The sequence below is a fragment of the Macrotis lagotis genome, chromosome 1, assembly GCF_037893015.1.
Source record: "Macrotis lagotis isolate mMagLag1 chromosome 1, bilby.v1.9.chrom.fasta, whole genome shotgun sequence".
Taxonomy (NCBI): Eukaryota; Metazoa; Chordata; class Mammalia; order Peramelemorphia; family Peramelidae; genus Macrotis; species Macrotis lagotis.
The window spans coordinates 357,107,621-357,126,018 of NC_133658.1; the positions used below are offsets into that span (position 1 = coordinate 357,107,621).

General features: G+C 42.5%; 2 protein-coding genes and 1 long non-coding RNA gene across 12 annotated transcripts in view; 1 reads left to right on the forward strand and 2 right to left on the reverse strand.

Annotated features, from left to right (window-relative positions):
• Positions 1 to 18,398, reverse strand: part of MYH7B (myosin heavy chain 7B) — an 86,576-nt gene that overhangs the window by 55,169 nt on the left and 13,009 nt on the right. The window lies entirely within an intron of this gene.
• Positions 12,074 to 18,238, forward strand: LOC141505857 (uncharacterized). 3 transcript variants are annotated; one of them, XR_012473715.1, is made up of 3 exons: positions 15,141 to 15,499; positions 17,056 to 17,250; positions 17,356 to 18,238. It is a non-coding gene; the product is annotated as an uncharacterized LOC141505857 (long non-coding RNA). The 3 variants fall into 3 exon arrangements; XR_012473716.1 differs by lacking the exon at positions 17,356 to 18,238 and adding an exon at positions 17,335 to 17,351; XR_012473714.1 differs by lacking the exon at positions 17,356 to 18,238 and having other exon boundaries at positions 12,074 to 15,499; positions 17,056 to 17,277.
• LOC141505856 (uncharacterized) lies at positions 12,300 to 15,515 on the reverse strand. 6 transcript variants are annotated; one of them, XM_074212094.1, is made up of 2 exons: positions 15,045 to 15,515; positions 12,300 to 13,720 (listed from the first exon to the last, which is right to left on the reverse strand). In XM_074212094.1, the coding sequence occupies exon 2, from the start codon at positions 13,297 to 13,299 to the stop codon at positions 12,421 to 12,423; it is 879 nt and encodes a 292-aa protein (XP_074068195.1). In that variant the 5' UTR covers positions 13,300 to 13,720; positions 15,045 to 15,515; the 3' UTR covers positions 12,300 to 12,420. The 6 variants fall into 6 exon arrangements, with proteins under 6 accessions (XP_074068195.1, XP_074068193.1, XP_074068196.1 ...); XM_074212092.1 differs by having other exon boundaries at positions 12,300 to 13,853; XM_074212095.1 differs by having other exon boundaries at positions 12,300 to 13,247; positions 15,045 to 15,514.

Below are 18,398 nucleotides of genomic sequence, written 5' to 3' on the forward strand. Positions count from 1 at the left end.
TACATGAACTGATGGATCCTGAGTGAAGTAAGCAGAACCAGAACATTGCACTTAGTAATAGCAACATTGTGTGATAATCAACTATGATAGACTTAGCTCTTCTCAGCAGTATAATGATCCAAAACAATTTCAAAGGCTCACGTGGAAAATGCAATCCATATACAGAGAAAGAATGATAAAGTCTGAGTAAACTGAAGTATATTATTTTCACTTTTTTGTGTTTTTTCTCTCTCGTTTTTTCCCCTTTCATTTTGATTTTTCTTTCACAACATGATAATGTGGAAATATGGAGTGCACATGTATAATGTTTATCAGATTGCTTGCTATCTTAGAGAAGAAGAAAAAAATTGAGACTCAAAATTTTATTAAAAATTTTGAAAACTGGGGGCAGCTAGGTGGTGTAGTGGATAGAGCACCGGTCCTGGAGTCAGGAGTACCTGAGTTCAAATCAGGCCTCAGACACTTTCTAATTACCTAGCTGTGTGGCCTTGGACAAGCCACTTAACCCCATTGCCTTGCCAAAAAAAAAAACAAACTAAAAGAAAAAAAAGAAAAATGTTGAAAACTACCTTTACATGTAATTGGAAAAAAGAATACTATTAAATGAGGGGGGGGGAGAATCTTTCAGTCACCTCCTCAAATGAAAATTTTCAAATGAAAAATCTCAAGAATAGTAGAGTTAAAATTCAAAGTTTCCAGGTCAAAGAAAAAAATTACTTAAAACATCCAAAAAGAAAGAAATGAGGTATCAAGGAGTTTCAGCCAGGATCACATCAAATTTAATGGTCAGAGGAACAGAGAGCTTAGATTATAATAATTTAGAAGGCAAAGGCTATATAGGTTTACAACCAAGAATAACTTACCCAGAAAAACTCAGTATAATTCTGCTAGAGAAAAAAATTAGATCTTTAATGAAATAGAGAACCTACAAGCATTTCTTATGAAAAGACCAAAGATGAATAGAAACTTTGAAGTATAAACACAAGAGTTGAAACATAAATTAAACATGAGCAAACAACCACAAAAGACTAAACAAGGATAAATAGCTTATGTTCTAATAAGGAGAGATATTACATTCTAACATGTGTCCCCTCTGAACCCCACCATCATCGGGAATCATTAAGAAAGGCAGAAAATTTGGGATTGGTTCACTTATGTCTTGATGATCTTAAAAGAAGAATGAAAAGGGAGGGAGAAGGAATATACTTGGTGGGGAAAGTAAAGGAAAGTTAAGGAAAATTATTTGAAGTATTCAAATTGTTATTCATCCTTCCTTTTCAAAGATGATTAATGACATCATGGGGAAATCTCTTGATTTGCCAGTGAATTGGATTTAAGTGAGGCATAGTTGCACAGTCATCAGCCTTACTCTCTCTTCCAGAGTCATCAAATGCCAGTGTTAAGACAAAAGTCAGGACAACTGGTGATGGGCATGCAGTGGATAACCTTGGTGTCTTTGATGTCTGACCAAACTCTAAGTGCTCCACAGTGACTGCTTCAGCTTTCTTCATAATCATTTGAACAAATTACTCTCTTCTGTCCACTCCACTGGGGGAAGTCTTCATGTGCTTGGGGGTCTATAGGTCCCCCTAACTCACTGATAGGTATGATGATTGTATGCAGGTATATATCTATACCAATAAGAAGGGGATCAGAGTCAGAGGTTACAGATGACACAACTCTCTCATCTGAACTGGTCAATGAGAAAAAAAGTTTACACAGTTGGATACAGAAATACATTTCATTAAATAGTTAAACAGTACAACTTTGTAAAGATGAACAACTTGGAAAGATTTTGCAACTCTGATCAACACAAAAAACTAACCACAATTCCAGAAGACCAATTTTGATACACGCTACCTACCTCCTGATAAAGAGGTGATGGACTCACGATGCAAAATAAGTCATATTTTGGGGGTCATGGCCTTCATAGGAACTTGTTTTTCCTTGACTATACCTATTTGTCACAAGGTTTTTGTTTTCTCTTTTTTCCCCAAGGGAAGGAATTAAAGGTTCAGAAAAAATAATTTTTTTTTCTTAATTGAAAAAAAATTAAACTTTTAAAAAAAATCAATAGAAACTATGGAACATTTTTGAGCAGCAGATTGGAATCTCTGTATCTGAAAATCATCTCAGGCAATTGTGAGAAAGATAGACTGGAGGGAGGAGAGAAGATTGTCAAATAGTGAGTTCTTATCCTAGAAGCTGGGGTCTTTGGGCTTTTCAAACATTAGGCTACTATGGACATTTACTCTGAGTCTTATATACCTAATCTTTTTCACTGATTCACCACTCTATTTCTTAACCAGTATTAAATAGTTTGCATGATTGCCAGTATAATATAGTTTTAGATCTTTTACAACTAGGCTACCTTCCTTTGCATTTTTCATTATTCCCTTGATATTCTTGGTCTTTTGTTCTTCCAGATGAATTCTGTTATTTTTTCTGGCTCTTTAAAATAATTTTTGGTAGTTTGATTGGCATGACATGAGAAATAAATTGGTTCAGGAAGAATTGTCTAGATTCTTTCTCTGTACATTTTGTCCTTTGATTCTCTGGTGTCTAGGCAGTTTTCAACTGCCTAGTTCAAATCCAACCTCAGACAATTCATACTTAATACTTCCTTAGCTGGGTGACCTTGGGCATGTCACTTAACCCCATTGCCTTGCAAAAATAAAAAAAAAGATTTCTTGAAATATGATATCTAGGGGCAGCTAGGTGGTGCAGTGGATAAAGCACCGGCCCTGGAGTCAGGAATACCTGAGTTCAAATCCGGTCTCAGACACTTAATAATTACCTAGCTGTGTGGCCTTGGGCAAGCCACTTAACCCCATTTGCCTTGCAAAATCCTAAAGAACAAAAACAAAAACAAAAAAAAAAGGAAATATGATATCTAGGATCTATTTTTTTATTTATAGTTTTTGAGAAGTTCAATGATATTTAAGTTATCTGTTTTTTCAGGTTGGGCATTTTTGCCTTACATTATCTTCTGTTTTCTTCTGTCTTTTGACTTTACTTAAATATTTCTTTTTTCTCATGGAATCATTAACTTTTGTTTGTTCTATTCTAACTCTTAATTATGATTTGCTTGGGCAAGGTTTTCTATTTCTTGTTCCAAGCTGTTAATTCCCCTTTCCATTTTTTCTTCCATGGTTCTTATTTCTTTTCCAATTTTTTTTCTCTAGTCTTCTCATTTCATTTCCAAAAATATTTTACTCTCTTTAACTGTTACATTTTTTGAGGTTTTTATTACAGTTGTTTTTGGGTCATTCTCTTCTGGTTTGTTTCTTGAGCATTCATCCTTATCCGTCTGGTCACTTTTTTTTGTTGCTGGATCATTCTTCAAACCTATTTCCTGACTTTGACTCTCATACTTCTGGTGGGAATGGTCTTACTGCTATTTTCTTGGAGTATGAAATAGCTCAAGCTCGTGCTTGCAAGTTTTCAGTGCTCCTAAAGTGAGATCTAGGGTGAAGTATGATTGTTGCCTCCTGATCTGAGTTCTGCAAGTTTCTGACCTGGGTTTGGTTTTGAACAATATATCTGTGGGTTTGCTCTATTTGGAGTTCCAGGAGACTGCTGCTGAACCCAGTCAGCTGAAAACCACTCAGTACTGGGTAGTAAACAACAGATTTTCCTATTCCTGCACTCTCCACAAACTTAGGTTTCTCTATGCTGAAGCTGGGACCTCTTTTTGCCTTGGTGGTACCCAGGCTATGCCTATAGTACAGAATTATGTAGGGTACACTCTTGGTCAGACCTATCTTTAGTATCCAAAGACTGAAAAATAACTTGCTATGATTTACTTTTAATTTACTGGTAAGGATTCATTAGGGTTTATCTTCTGGATGTGTTTTTTACCTCTTCAGGATTTGGCTTTGCCTCTGTCTTCACAGGTTTTTCTGAAATCATTCATCATTTAGCTATTGGGGGTCTATAGTTATTGCCTTCTTAAGATTTAAACTCTTTATTCAAGGTTCTCCCTAAGTTGATTTTTTTTTTGTAAGGGCTGGCTCTCTGGAAAATAAAGGGGATATACTGGAAAATACAGTGCATTAAAAAAAAAACCCCAAAGATATCAATGATATTTTTTTTAAATGGAAAGTAGGAAGAGAGGTTAGAAGCTGGAAAGCTGTTTCAATTGTGAAGGCAAGGGCAGATAAGTGCCTTAATGAAGATAGGGATAAACTGGTCTCAGGGTCTCAGGACAGCTACACAGACCTCTCCAGCCTTCTCTCATAATTTCCCTCCAATAATGGAATAGTGGACTATCCAGTCAAAATAGGCAACTCAGATCCTCACATTCTACCTCTGTGTGGCTCATTATAATCTTGCTGCCTTTTCAAGTTGCATTCTTAACCAAATTACAAAAGTAGACACTCAGGTGCCAACTACCACTCCAGGAACCTTCTATGATTCCCCTTTGTCAGCAATAACCTTCCCCATCTTCACCTCACATAACCCTTTATTTTTTTCCTCTCTTGTGAGAGAGACTATTTAGGTACTGGGGAGTCATGGAAGGTTTTTGAGCAAGGAGACTGACAGCTTACACTGTCAGGGTAAAAGAATAGTGTGGATAGTTATCCTGGGTAGAAAAGTTCATTGTTATATTCAAAGGAGGTAGTCAATGGCTGTAAATAGTTGTCAAAAATATGGTAGTCCCAAGAAAACAAATGTGCTTGTATAATTTTCAGAGAATTTTATGGGGCCAAATGGTGTCCCATTAAAAGTGAGATGCCAGTATGAAAAAAGATGCTTAGAATCCTGGATCATATTTTAAAATACCTCGATATTTTTTAAAGTTAAATAAATCAGCTTGAATCATTTCTAGATTTGAATTGGATACACTGATACAGTCTTATGACCATGTTTTATAAATTGAACTTAGTAATATGTAAAAGTTTGTAATTTTCTGAGCAGTAATTTTTTTACATAGCATCGTCTTTAAAAAAATCAGATCAACTCCCCAAAGTATTTTATGTTTGCTAATTCAAAAATCAAAATTTTTGTAAAGTTATCATGCAGTCAATAAATAAAATGAATAGTTTTTACAAATGCCTTACCAAGTGATAAATTTTACATTTGTAAAATTACTGTAATATGTTGTAATGATACAAAGAGTTTTTAGAAACTCCATTAAAAGGAAAGGATGGGGGGATACTTTTTTTGGTAAGGGACGGCTCTCTGGGAAGCAGACTGGATATACTAGAAAATGTAGTGCATTAAAAAAAATCAAAAGATAACAATGAGATTTTTTTTTAATGGAATGGAGGAAGAGAGGTTAGAAGCAGGAAGGCTATTTTAATTGTGCAGGCAAGGCCAGATAAGAGCCTTAATGAGGGTGGGGGTGGGCTGGTGTCAGGGTCTCAGGACAGCTGGACAGAGAACAGAGGCAGGTTCTAGTCCTGGAGGGTCATGGTGGGGGGGAGAGGTATGCGGGGGAGACAGGAGGTAGGGAGTCAGATCAGAGCCATGAGAACAGATGGAAAGGGTAGGGACTATTTATCCAGGAGAAGATAAAATACAGTGGATTTACTACACCAAGGTTATCTTAAGGGGAAGGTTGACCAGCTGTTCCCCACGCTCACAGAGGAGGGGGTGGGAGTGACTTAGACTGCAATGGGAGGGAGGGAAGAAGGGAAGAAGGACAGACACACTCTGAACAATGGGAGAATGTTGAATAACTGCAGAACATCAGGGCCAGTTGGACCTTAGACATCATTTACTCCAACACTCTCTCCTTGTATAGATGGGTAGATTGAGGTCCAGAAGGTTGCTGAAGGTCTCAGTGAGATGATGGTAGGATCAGAGCTAAAAACAGGGGTCTCCTATTCCCAAGCTCATTGTTCCATTCATCAGCTTTCATTTTATAGTCTCTCTTCTCCCCTCCTGTAGGGGAGTAATTGAACCCCATAAAATGATACTACCATTCCAAAGATCTTTGGGGGATCCCTATTGAGGCCCCCAAAATCCAAGATCTGTTTTATATTGTCATACTTCTTCCTGTTGTGACTTTCTTCTCCTCTTCCTGAGTTCCATTCCCCAATCTGATACTTAAAAGCCTTGACTGAGTTTAAATCTGGTCTCTTATTATCCATTTTTCCTGGGCCTCACCAGTCCCATGGAGACAATAATAGCACCTCCCTCACCTACCCTGCACTTCAGGTTCCTCATCTGTAAGATGAAGTTGATAAAGTTGATCGCATTTGAACTACTTATTTCATTGGGGGGGGGGGGTGTTGTGTGGAGAGCACTTAGTAAACCTTTAAACATAACAAAGATGTGAGTTCTTGGATAATCTCAGAAGGGATCTCAGAGTCCATCTAGGTCACGTGCCTTCAAGTCTTCTCTGGGGCTGGACTGTGCCTGTTCTTGTCATCCCCAGGCTGAACCCTGCACCCCATGGTGCTGCCCCTCACACAGACAATGCCTGGGCACTGTGCCCTTGGGGGAGGTGGAGAAGAAGCCCAGGACAGACTGCAGCAGCTGCAGGCCTATCTATAGCTCTCTATGCCCTTCAATTGTTGTTCCCAACTTCAAACAATAGTCGGACAGAGGATTAGGACCCTCTCCCAGCCCACCCCCCACCAAGTGCAATGGATCCCAAAGGGTCTCCCCCACCAAGACCTGCAGTATCTCTGACCATGTGGGGTATCCCTAACAGGCTAGAAGAGTCTAGGAGAGAGAGGGGAATCACTAGTACTAAGGCAAGGGTGAGCCCTTGGGTGGGGCTAGCCTAAAGTAGAAGGTGGGTATGCACTGCTAAAGGGAGAGGGGAAAGAGAGAGGGCTAATGGCTGGGTTGGGGGAATGTCAAAGGGCAGAAGTAGTATAGAAAGCAGAGCATAGAAAACCAGAATGTCAGAGTGGGAAAGGAGCTCAACACAGAACCCAGAATGTCAGAGTTGGGAGGTGCCTAGAATGTCAGGGCCGAACTTTGGACCAGAGAATATCCAATGTCAGGCCAGGTTAGAACCCTAAAAACTATATGGTCAAATCCTCTCATCTTACAGAAAAGTAAACTGAGTCTCAGGCAAGGGTTCCATTGTTTTATTCATTAGCTTTCACATCCTTGCCTCTCTTCTCCTCCCTCAGTGTGTGTGCAGGGGGGTAATTGAACCCCATAAAATGAAATTATGGTCAAAGCTGAGACATGAAACCAGATCTTCTCACTCCCAGACCAGGACTCATAATATTATGTCATAATGAGATTTTGGTAAAGGGGAAGTGGAGGGAGGGGGGCAGGTAGGGATGAGGGATTAGAGAAAAGGAGTATGGCTTTAGTGTGCTCTGATTTGTGGCAGCTGAGCTGGCATTGGTGCTGGATGGAAAAGGGGTAATAAATAAAATAATAAGAATAGCATGTTATGTGGCACTTTTAAGCTTAGTAAAACTCTTCACAAAGGTTTTCTCATTTGATTCTCACAATTCAATGAGGGAAGTTCTATTCTAGTTCCCATGTTATAGATGAAAAAACTAAGGTCAAGAAAGGTTAACTTGCCCTGCTACACCCACCTAGCAAGTGTCTGTGGCAGGATTCAAACTCAGGCCTTCCTGCCTCTAAGTCCAGCACTTGTCCATGGTGGCCCCAAGATAGAAGGTCCAGATCTAACCTAGAGACTAAATCTTGAGGAAAGGGATTGTATCTTAACTTCAAATCTTCTTCAGCAAAAAGCACAGGGCTAGGTGCAAAATAAATATGTTTATTGAATAAAAGAATTGTAGGGACTGTACCATAGGGTCCATAGTCTAGTCTAAGAGAGGCTATAGGGAGACCAAGGTGACAGAATATAATGGATCTGGGCACAATTAATGAAGCACATAATCTATGTGCAAGGACTTCACTAAGTTCTAGAGATTCAGAAAAAAGCAAAAATAGCCCCTGTGCTGAAGGAATTTATGTTCTAATTTAACATGTAAATAACTAGAGACAGTTAGGTGGAGTTACGAGGGCCTGAATTCAAATCTGACCTCAGAACGTGACCTTGGGCAAATCATTTAACCTGATTGCTTCATATCCAGGGCCATCTCCAGTCATCCAGGTTCATAAATGGAGGAGAAAGTAAGTGAGGATCCATGTATGGAGGAAAAAGTGAGGCTGGTGACTTAGCACAGCAACCCTCCCTCAGTTCACTGGCTTGTCATGGCATCACCAAATTGATGTCATGGTCTTCTTCAAAAACAAAGAGCTGGGGCGGCTAGGTGGCACAGTGGATAAAGCACTGGCCCTGAAGTCAGGAGTACCTGGGTTCAAATCCGGACTCAGACACTTAATAATTACCTAGCTGTGTGGCCTTGGGCAAACCACTTAACCCCGTTTGCCTTGCAAAAAAAAAAAAAACCTAAAAAAAAAAAAACAAAGAGCAACATGTTCCAAAATATTCATAGCAGTTCTTTTTGTAGTGGCAAAGAATTGGAACATAAAGGGATACCCATCAATTGGGGAATGGCTGAATAAGTTATGGTGCATGAATGTTATAGTGCTATTGTTCTATAAGAAACCATGAATGATCAGACTTTAGAGAAGCACGAGAAGAATTATAGGAACTGATGCTGAATGAAAGGAACAGAACCAAGAGGACATTGAAGACATTAACAACATTGTGAAATGATTAGCTATGATGCATGATGCAGTTCCTCTTAGTAGTTCAGACTGGACAACCCTGAGAGACCTGTTGTTATGAACAATAAAACCCACAATCAGAGGAAGAAAAAACAAAACAAACAAACTAAAAACTACAGAATCTGAATGAACACTGTATTCACTTTTTAAAAATTTCTCTTATGCTTTTCCTTCCTATCCTAAAATTTTCTTTTTTTTCCCTCTTAGTCCTAGGTCCTCATACAGAAAATGACTAATGTAAACATATCAAACACATGTATGTATACAATGTCCATTAGACTATTTGCCACTAATGGAAAAAGGTAGGAAGGAAGGGTAGGAGAAAATTGTGTAACTTATAAATATGCATGTGGATGAATGCTGAAAAACTTCCATAACATGTACTTGGAAAAACATCAATAAAAGTTAAAAAACAAAGGACAAACAACCCTAAACAACAGTCCATACCAGGTAATCAGTCTCAAAGAGAAAGACACTAATTATTGTTGAGAGAGGAGAAATTAGGAAAAGCCTCTAAGAAAAGGTAGGACTTCAACTTAATCTTCCAGGGAAGCCAAGAGGCAGAGGTGAGGAGGGAGAACATTGAGGACAGCCAGTGGAAAGATTTGGAGATGGAAGATGTACATCAAAAAGGCAAGAATTACTGGATTATAGAGTGGAAAGAAAAATGACTGGAAAGGTAGGAGAGGGCCAGGTTGTGAAGGGCTTTAAATACCAAAGGGAGCATTTTCTTTTTGATCTTGGTGTATGTGACGGACAGCCTAATCCTATGCTTCTTGTCATCTGAGACATTTCTGATCAACGAGCACTTTATGGAGACATGGAAAATTGTTGGAACCCTGATGGAGCCTGGAGCAGCCAAGAACTGTTGAGAGAAAATCCTCTCCTCAGTAACGAATGTGGCAGAATGAACCCTGAAGAAGCAATCAGGAGACTTTGGATTAAATTTTCTGAGTAAGAAACCCTGCACTTATTTATAGCTCCTGGTACCTAGTAGGTGCTTAAAAGATACTTTCTGACTTGACCAAGATCACATCCATCACATACTAGATGTAAAATGAGGATAAGAAGTATTGTCCTGAGCCTCTACCAAGACTGCAGAGAGAATAAATAAATGTATTGGAAAGTGTTTTCTAACTAAAGTGACTATTACTTGGGAAGGAGAACTTTTTCTGAGTTCCAGATGGTAAATGGACAAGTATTTGGTGTGTCCTGTTTCCTCAGGCCTGTGTCTAGGCTCTGTGAAGAGGCTGAGTAAAAGACAGCACCATCTCTTTCCATGAGATTTCACTGTCTGATTAGTGAGACAAGTCATCAACATCTGGAAAAGGGGGCAAGGTGGAAAGGAAGTCAGGTAAATTCAGTTCAAATATCACCTCTGGTAGTTTGCCTCTGTGACCTGCTGCAAGTCATGTCACCTCTTAAGATTCAGGGCCCCCTCTCCCTTCACCCCCAAAAACTCAAGTTTCTTCTTTAAAATTTAAATGAGATATTTGTAAAATGCTTAGTCCAGTGTCTGGCAAATAGGAGATGCTTATTGATGATGATGATGTTAGTCCTATTTCCAAGACTACCATGATATCAGGGAGGCGATACTATAACAAGCACATGAATTGGATTTGAGTGAGGGGATGCTGGGCTAAGTCACCAGCCTCACTTTCTCCTCCAGAGCCATCTGAGTCCAGAGACCAGAAATAGCTCAGGACCACTGGAGATAGCCCTAGACGTGAGGCAATCAGGATTAAGTGGCTTACCCAGGGTCACAGAGCTAGTTAAGTATTGGAGGCCAGATAAGAATTTAGGTCCTCCTGACTTCAGGGCTGGCATTCTACCCATTGTACCATCTAGCAATAGATAAGAGTACCAGGCCTGAAGTCAGAAAGACTCAATCTTTCTGAGTCCAAATTTGACCTCGGACATCTACTAGCTGTGTGACCCTGGGCAAGGCACTAAACTGTTTGCCTCAGGTTGCCTCAGATGCTTAATAAAGTGTCCTCCTACTCCTCTTCTCTAAAATAAGACCCACTAAGTAATTTCTGATAGTATCTCCCAGCTCCAAATGTTCAGATCCTACTTTTTGCCATTCTTTTTTTCTAGTTTGTTTTTTTTTAATGAGAAAAGCACTGGATTTGAAGTCTAAAGACTTGGGTTCAAATTCTACTCTGATCCTTATTACTAATTGTGTGACCTTATGCTTAAATCTCTCTAAAGCTGAGTTTTCTCATTTGTAGAATGAGGAGGGCTAGGCTTGATGATTCCTTAAGAACCTTCCAACCCTAAGTCTATGATTCTTTGCAAGAGCCCTAAGCTAGAACATGGGAATGCCTGGGCTCTGTACTTGCTCTAAGTTCAGTTTCCTCTACTTAAAGATTTGAGGTTGACTTTATTCATCTCTGGGGGTCTTTTATTTTCCATGAAATAATTACACAAGCAAGAAAAGATGGGAAAGTCTGGATCCATGCAGGGTACAGACACTTAAGTGTTAGGGAAAAGGAATAGGTAGCTAGCAGGTGTCCAGAGTAATCAAGGCAGGCTTCCCAAAGGAAGGGACCATAGAAATGGGCTCCAACTTTCCTCTCAGTCCCACACTGGTTCTCTGGAGTCGGCTATTCCCTAGCCCCACCCCCCACATCCACTCCTCCCCAGTGGCTATTCTTGGGCCAGAGATAAGGCCCTTCCAGCTGCTGCTGTTTGTCTCTGTCTACTCCCGGAACCACCACAGCCCTGGATAAGGAGCTGGAGCCATCTGAGGCCCAGGCAGTTGGGGGGTGGGGGCCAGGAGGGTCCTATCTGCAGGCCAAGGGGCCTGCTTTGTGATCTGCTCCTCTCCAGTGACACATGGGCTAAGCAAGACAGGTATGTAATAGGCATCTGTTTGGCAGGCAAGTAACACGCATGGGGCATGGACAGCAATATTTTCTTCCTTGGGGCCCCGGTATGGGGGCTGAGATACTGGACTCCTATGCAGAGAACCAGACTAGCCACTCTCTAAAGTCCTTTACAACTTGAAATCCTCAGGGGCCACAGGACCAAGGCTGGAGGCTGCACAGAGATGGAGGGGGATAAACTGAGATTTCTGCTCAGCAAAGAATACAATCTCAGCAACTCCCAAACAGTCCCTGATAACATGAGTGGAGTTTTAGGGGGCTCTAGATAGTTTGACACTTTGGGGATGGTTAAAGTTTGGGGGAACTGAGGTTTAGGGCTGTCACTAGGAAAGAACTATCAAAAGTGTGCTGATATTTTAGGTGGAGCCAAATCCTCTGTGAGGGGGAAGAGGGGAAGAAAGGCAGCATGGTGTAGTTAAAAAACAAACCAACCAAAAAAGCCTTGCTCCAGAGTGTGAGTACCTGAATTCAAATCACACCTCTGACCCTTAACTCTGAGACCTTAGGTAAATCAATTCATGGGTATTGGTTTCCTTATCTATAAAATGGATTGGGGGGGGGGGGTGCTGGGGATAGATAGCATCTGTGATCCTTTCTAGCTCTGGATCTCTAAGTTTCATCTGTGAAATTCGAATCAGGACCACTCAGGTTGGTCTCATCTGGGGCAAAGGCAGTGCCACACTGAAGGTCCAAGCTTGTCCACCTCTTGGCAACCGGTGCTCTCCCCCTAGATACAAAGTCCATTCACCAAGAATACTCAGAAAGGGCCAGTGATATAGAACAGACAAGGAGTCTTTTAGCATTTATTGGACACTTGTTTTCTTTCCAATACCGGGAGTACTCATGACCCCCCAGGATCCTTCAGTCCATCCCCAGGATATTACTATAGGACAGAGAATTTTGAGGGAGATTAAAGGGTTGGATAGCTTAGGTCTGTGTCTGTGTTCATGTGAAAATGCTTCTTTCTATGTGTGTGCTCAGGTTGATGTATTTGAGATGCCTTCTCTTTGAGCATGTTCATGTCTGCATGTGCCTGTGTGTCTGACCATTCACCATAGGGCTTCAGGCCAGCACACCCTTGTGTAGGCCCTAAGTCCAGCAGAGGCGCCTGCAGGACCCTTGCTTCACCAGAATCTGCGTGACTGAAAGGCTGAGGAGATCCCCAGGACACAGACGAGGGCCGGCCTCCCTCTGGCGTTGCATGGTATGCTTGGCACACGCGAGTCTTGGGCCTAAGATGTCTCGCAGAGTCGGCCCTCAATGAGAAGGAGCTCATCAATTCAGTGATGTCTATCCTCTCTTCTGTGTCCAACCTCCAATTATTTTGTCTAGAGTGGGCAGACAGGCTCTGGGAGGAGTTGCGTGTCACTGATTCTGTGGACTCCGGGAGAGAGAAGAGTGCTATGGGGCCCAGCTGCCCACAGTTACAGCTAGCAGGGTGCTCTGCAGTTGTGGCCCCCAGGGCCTCAGAGATGGGGCTGAGGCTGGACTCCCGAAGCAGCTTACTTCTGTCCACGACCCCTGTGGATCCCTCCCCGTCGGGGGATAATGCCACATCCCAAGGGCCTTGGTCCCTCTCTGTGCTGCTCATATTTTCTCCCTCTGGGAAGCACGGCATGCTGTCTGGGAGGATTTCATTCTCCAGAAGGGCATCTTTCGCCTCCGATGGGAGGCGGCCCATGATGTGCAGTAGAGGGCCTTCAATCTTGGGCAGGAAAGGCTGGCTGTTCTTGGACCCTAGAAAGCGTCCAAAGCAAAAGCTCAGGATGTTCTGGATACTGATGTCCATTTCCCAGGGGCTGGGGTCCCACACTCATGGGTGGGCACAGAGATGGACCTGACCCTCCAGGGGGAAGAGGAAGGGAGAAATTCTTTTTTTGTAGTGAAGCTCTTGGACAAAGAGGTTTGGAACTACACAAGGAGCTGCCTCAAGGGTGAAGTCTGAGCCTGAGGGGATTTGACTTTCCTTTTAGACATTAAATTATCTGTGTCCCTGGGGGTCTGGGAAATGGTTTCCAATCTTCTTAGTGAATCAGGTTTCTTTAAATCTGGGTGCTGGTAGTCAGATTTGTAGGCCTGGCCTGTGGTTTCAGGATCTTGCTCTCTGACTCAGCTGCCTCTGGGGCCAGGGGCTGTCCTGACCCTACGTGGACGAGCAGGCAACGTCCAGAACTCTCTTGGGCTCAACAGCTGGTGATGGTGTGTGGGGCCTGGAGGGATGGATGGATGGATGGATGTTCAGTTCCAGGTCCTGCTCACCCCCGAGTGGCCACCAGATGATCACAAGGGCAGGGGGATGTCAGCCTCCCCCAGGCCCTGGGCCAAGGGTCTGGACCAGCTTCCCTGCAGGAGAGATGGTGGGGTTTGGAGAGGAGGGGGGTAGCTCAGGGCCCTGAGTGGCTGGGAAAGGGACTGTCCCCACAGGAAATGAATCCTGGACATTGACTGAGTTTTTGCCTAGGAGAAAGGAGACCTCTATCCCTCTGACTGTTCATTCACTTACTTTTCTAATTCTCAGACTTTCTATCTCCCAAGTAGGAACAATCTCATGACTTGGCAGAATAGTTCTGGCCTCTCTGTCTATCTCTATATGTCTGTTTGCTCTCTGTCTGTTTTCTGTTTCCTGTCTTTGTCTCTCTTCCCACACAGAGGAGGAATGGAAGTAAGTTGACTCACTTGCCTAATGTCTACAGCTTGTTACCAAATTAAGACCTCCCTGATGCCTTGAAAGATGAGAAGTCTCTAATGCAGGTTATTAGGTATCACCCCTGGAGGAAAGGGACCATTACTGGGAGGAGTGATAAATTTGCAGTCAAGGAGGTCTGGTCTGAATCTCAGCTCCAACATAACTAGCTATGTAACCCTTAACCTATCTAAATCCCAATTTCTTAAAATGCAAAAATTGGTAGGGAACAATGCCTATACTGTATACTTTACAGGTTTGTTGATGGGAATCCTGCACTTTGTTGACTTCAAAGTGAGGGGTGGGAGTGGTGTGTATGCCTATGTGTGCACATTTGTGAGAATTATTATTTTTCCTGTACTTCAGTATTTGGGTTTCTTGAAGGGAACATTTTACATAGGCCGATTGGAATCTTCCCGGTGGGGACAGGTAGCTCACTCCTGGGTGTTTCCTGCCTCTTTGTCCCAGAGCCATCCCAGGCCCATCTCCTCCTCCCTGGAGCTCCTCCCTCCTTGGGCACAAGTATCACTACCCCCAGGGTGAATGAACCTAAATTGAATTTGGTCGGGGTGGGGGAGGCTGAATGTTGAAGGATGAGGGAGGGGGGGTTAGTCTCGAGGGAAGGTTGAACCATCCTTCACCCCTAAAAAATGTGTAGGTGACCCGGGCCGAGTTCTGGAAAGTTCCCTCCCCATCCCCAGGCTCTTCCTCGAGCCTCTAGTTTTCACCGTACCTCCGAAAATGCTGTGGTTTTTCAGTGTCCGCCTAGGGCGGTGCCCCCTGCCCCGATCCATTGGGCAGCTCCTCCTCCCCAAACCCTCCCCAAACCTTCCCCAGGCACTTTTATTCACCTGCAGAGTCTGGCGCTGCCGGGGATTCTGGTCCTTATGGGCATTGTGGGGGTCTCAATGCCGGTGCCGACGTCACAGCAGCCTCGGCCCCTCCCCCGGCCCACTGTGAGCCATCCCTCCCAGCCCTGCACTGCTCCAGGCTTGTCCCCTCTTCTCCGCCGGAATAGAAGAGTGCCAGGCGCACAGCCCTTAGACCCGGCTGCCTTGCTCACTAGACTCCCGGGTCGCCACGGAATAAGAAGACCGCAGATGGAAGACCCGGTAGCTTCACCCACTGGGGGCGGGGAGGTGGGGAGAAAAAGACTGGACAGCGCCCCTACAACCTCACCCCCATCTTATGGGATTAAGTTCCAAACCACGCGTGAGAATAAGCCATAATGTGTGAGCGGCGGCTGAATTCTGGTGGACTGTTGTGTCTGGGCCGTGTTGCAACTCAGCTGTGTGACTTTTGACAGGTAATTTATCCCTTCAGTCTGTCCAGCTATAAAAGTGGGGCAGGTAGGTGATGCAGTGGGCCAGGAGTCAAGGAAAACCTGATTTCAAATGTGACCTCAGAGATTTACATGATCTGTATGACTCTGGCAAGTCACTTGCCTCAATTTCCTCATCTGTAAAATGCTCTGGGAAGGAAAGGATAAAGTATTTTTGCCAAGAAAACCCAAAAGGATTAATAAGAGTTGAACATGACTCAATAACAACAAAAAACGTGGGGAACTACTGCAGATCACTTCATGTTCCCATAATTCCATTCTTGCACTCAGTAATTCAACAAATTCAACCAACATTAAGTGCTGACTATAGTCTACCCTTAGCTTCCTCCTCCTCCTACAAGCTAGCTCCTATCGTGTGCCAGATACTGAGGTTAAACACTTTACAAATATAATCTTCTTTCTGGCTGTCCCCCATGCCTGAAATTCTTTGCCACCTCCTCCTCCTCTCTGACAACTGGCTTCCTTGGCTTCATTTAAGTTTCAACTAAAACCTAACTAAAAACTAACCCCTCTTAGTGACAGAGCTCTCCCTCTTTAATTCTGTCCTATTTACCTTATATTTAGCTTGCTTTGTATACATTTGTTTGCATGTTGTCTCCCCCTGTTAGATCGTGAGTTCCTTGAAGATTGTCTTTGGCCTGTTTTTGTATCCCTAGTGCTTAGGACAAAATAAATGTTTAATGATTGATTTTGATTGTTCCAACAACCTTTGGGAGATAGGTGTTATTATTATCCCCATTTTTCAGTTGAGGAAACTGAGGCAAATTGATAACTTGCTCAAAGTCACATAGTAAATATCTGAGATCAGTTTGAAATCAGTTCTTTATAACTTAGACACAACCTAGGGATACTAACACAGACAAGAAAGTTTCTCTTGAGCACAGCTAGGTGGCACAGTAGATAGAGCACCAGCCCTGGAGTCAGGAGTACCTGAGTTCAAATTCAGCCTTAGACACTTAATGATTACCTAACTGTGTGGTCTTGGGCAAGCCACTTAACCCCATTGCCTTGCAAAAACCTTTAAAAAAAAAGAAAAAAGTTTCTCTCTTCAAGGATCCATATCCTACTGAACCTCCGGATCTTATGAACAAGCTTCCTGGACTGAAACCCTAAGCAAGATCAAAACCAAAAACCACCCCCACCACACACACACACACACACACACACACACACACACATACAGACACAATGTATTATGTATAGTATGGATTTAGATTTGAGAGGCAAATAAACACCATAACTAATAGTCTTCAAGTGGAGGCAGATAACCACTTATAAGAAATTTCCAATTCAAGGGATTCTAGAAGGAAAAAACATTGCTTTCTTTGAGTCTGGGAGTCAGATATAATTCAAAGGTTGAGAGCTAGAGAATGGTAAATTTGGAAGAATGTGTCATTTTAATGGGGGGAAATTTGAGCACCCCCACACGTAAAGACAGAGCTAGAAAGAATGAGCAGACATATCAATGTAAAGAAATATTTCTTAATGTGACACCTGTGGCCTGTATGTTCACTTGGCAGATCCTTGGAATGATGCTTGGGGTACTGTAGTGACGTGAGGACCTACATCAGTTTCTCTATCTCCTTAAGTCTACAAAAAAGCAATGTGCCACTAGATGCATGTACTATCTGAAATGTCCACCAGATGGCAATATATTCACCCGTTCCATCAGTCTCTGGCATGCTTGTATGAGCGTCCCCCATCCAGGGTTCCAGGTGACTAAATAAATTAAAATTATTGGAGACTATGTTCTGGGTGTAGATTAAAGAACGACGTATGATGGCAATAAAATTTTAAAGTATTAAATTTTTTATCTCTAGAGTTGTGACCCCTTCCCCTCATCTGACCTCCTCTTATCAAACCTCAACATTCAACAAATTCAAGTAATCAATATACTGTGGGCACATAAGTATTGAGCAAATAAAAAGAAAAAAATGAGCATGTGCTCCCCACATGGAAACCTATTTCTACTCAACCTATGGGGTGACATGGAAAAGTAGAAAAGAATATAAAAGACTGTGGAAGGAGAGGATCTGCATTCAAATCTCATCTCTTACCCTTCCTACCTGTGTGACATTAGGAAACCACAAAATATCCCTGGGATTCATTTTCATTTGTAAAATGAAGGGGTTGTCTTCGAAAGTCTCTGAGGTCCCTTTCAGTTCTAAGTCTTCGATCTTGGGATAGTGGCTTGGTCACCACAGGTAAGACGCTTGGGGCTGCACTTGCTTGGTCATATGCAATCTTCTCAGCTGGTCCTGCTTACAGCAGATAAAGGTGCAGGTTTCTGCAGCCCAAGAGGAGTCTGACTGCCAAAGGTTGCTTCTCTGCTAAGCTACAGGGACAGCAAGGGAACCTCGGTCTGATTGCCAAAGCTTTTTGCTCTCAGCACAATGGTAGACTGGATAACTCGGGCACAAAGAAATTAGGGAACTCCAAGCTCTATGCTTTCAGAAGTTTCACCCTTTCCCGGTGCCTCACAATTTTTTTCTCCCTATGGAATTTCCTGGGGGATTTCCAGCAATTGGAGATTGCTACATGAGTTTTCCAACAGTGTAATGAATATCTCAAAATATAATGGGTCTCAGGGTGGCTAGGTGGCACAGTGGATAAAGCACCGGCCCTGGAGTCAGGAGTACCTGAGTTAAAATCCAGTCTCAGACACTTAATAATTACATAGCTGTGTGGCCTTGGGCAAGCCACTTAACCCCATTTGCCTTGCAAAAACCTAATACATACATACATATATATATATATATATGTATATATATATATACATATATATATATATATATATACACAAAATGGGTCTCCTGTTGAAGTCTCCTAGCAGTGGCTGGATGAACACTGATTGGGAGTGCTG

What these genes read in the sequence shown, in the direction of transcription:
- LOC141505856 (XM_074212090.1), bottom strand. Translation starts at nt 14,987, where the DNA reads ATGGATCGGGGCAGGGGGCACCGCCCTAGGCGGACACTGAAAAACCAC. An exon ending in AAACCACAGCATTTTCGGAG is followed by an intron (nt 13,248 to 14,926) that starts GTACGGTGAAAA and finishes GACGCTTTCTAG; the next exon opens with GGTCCAAGAACAGCCAGCCT.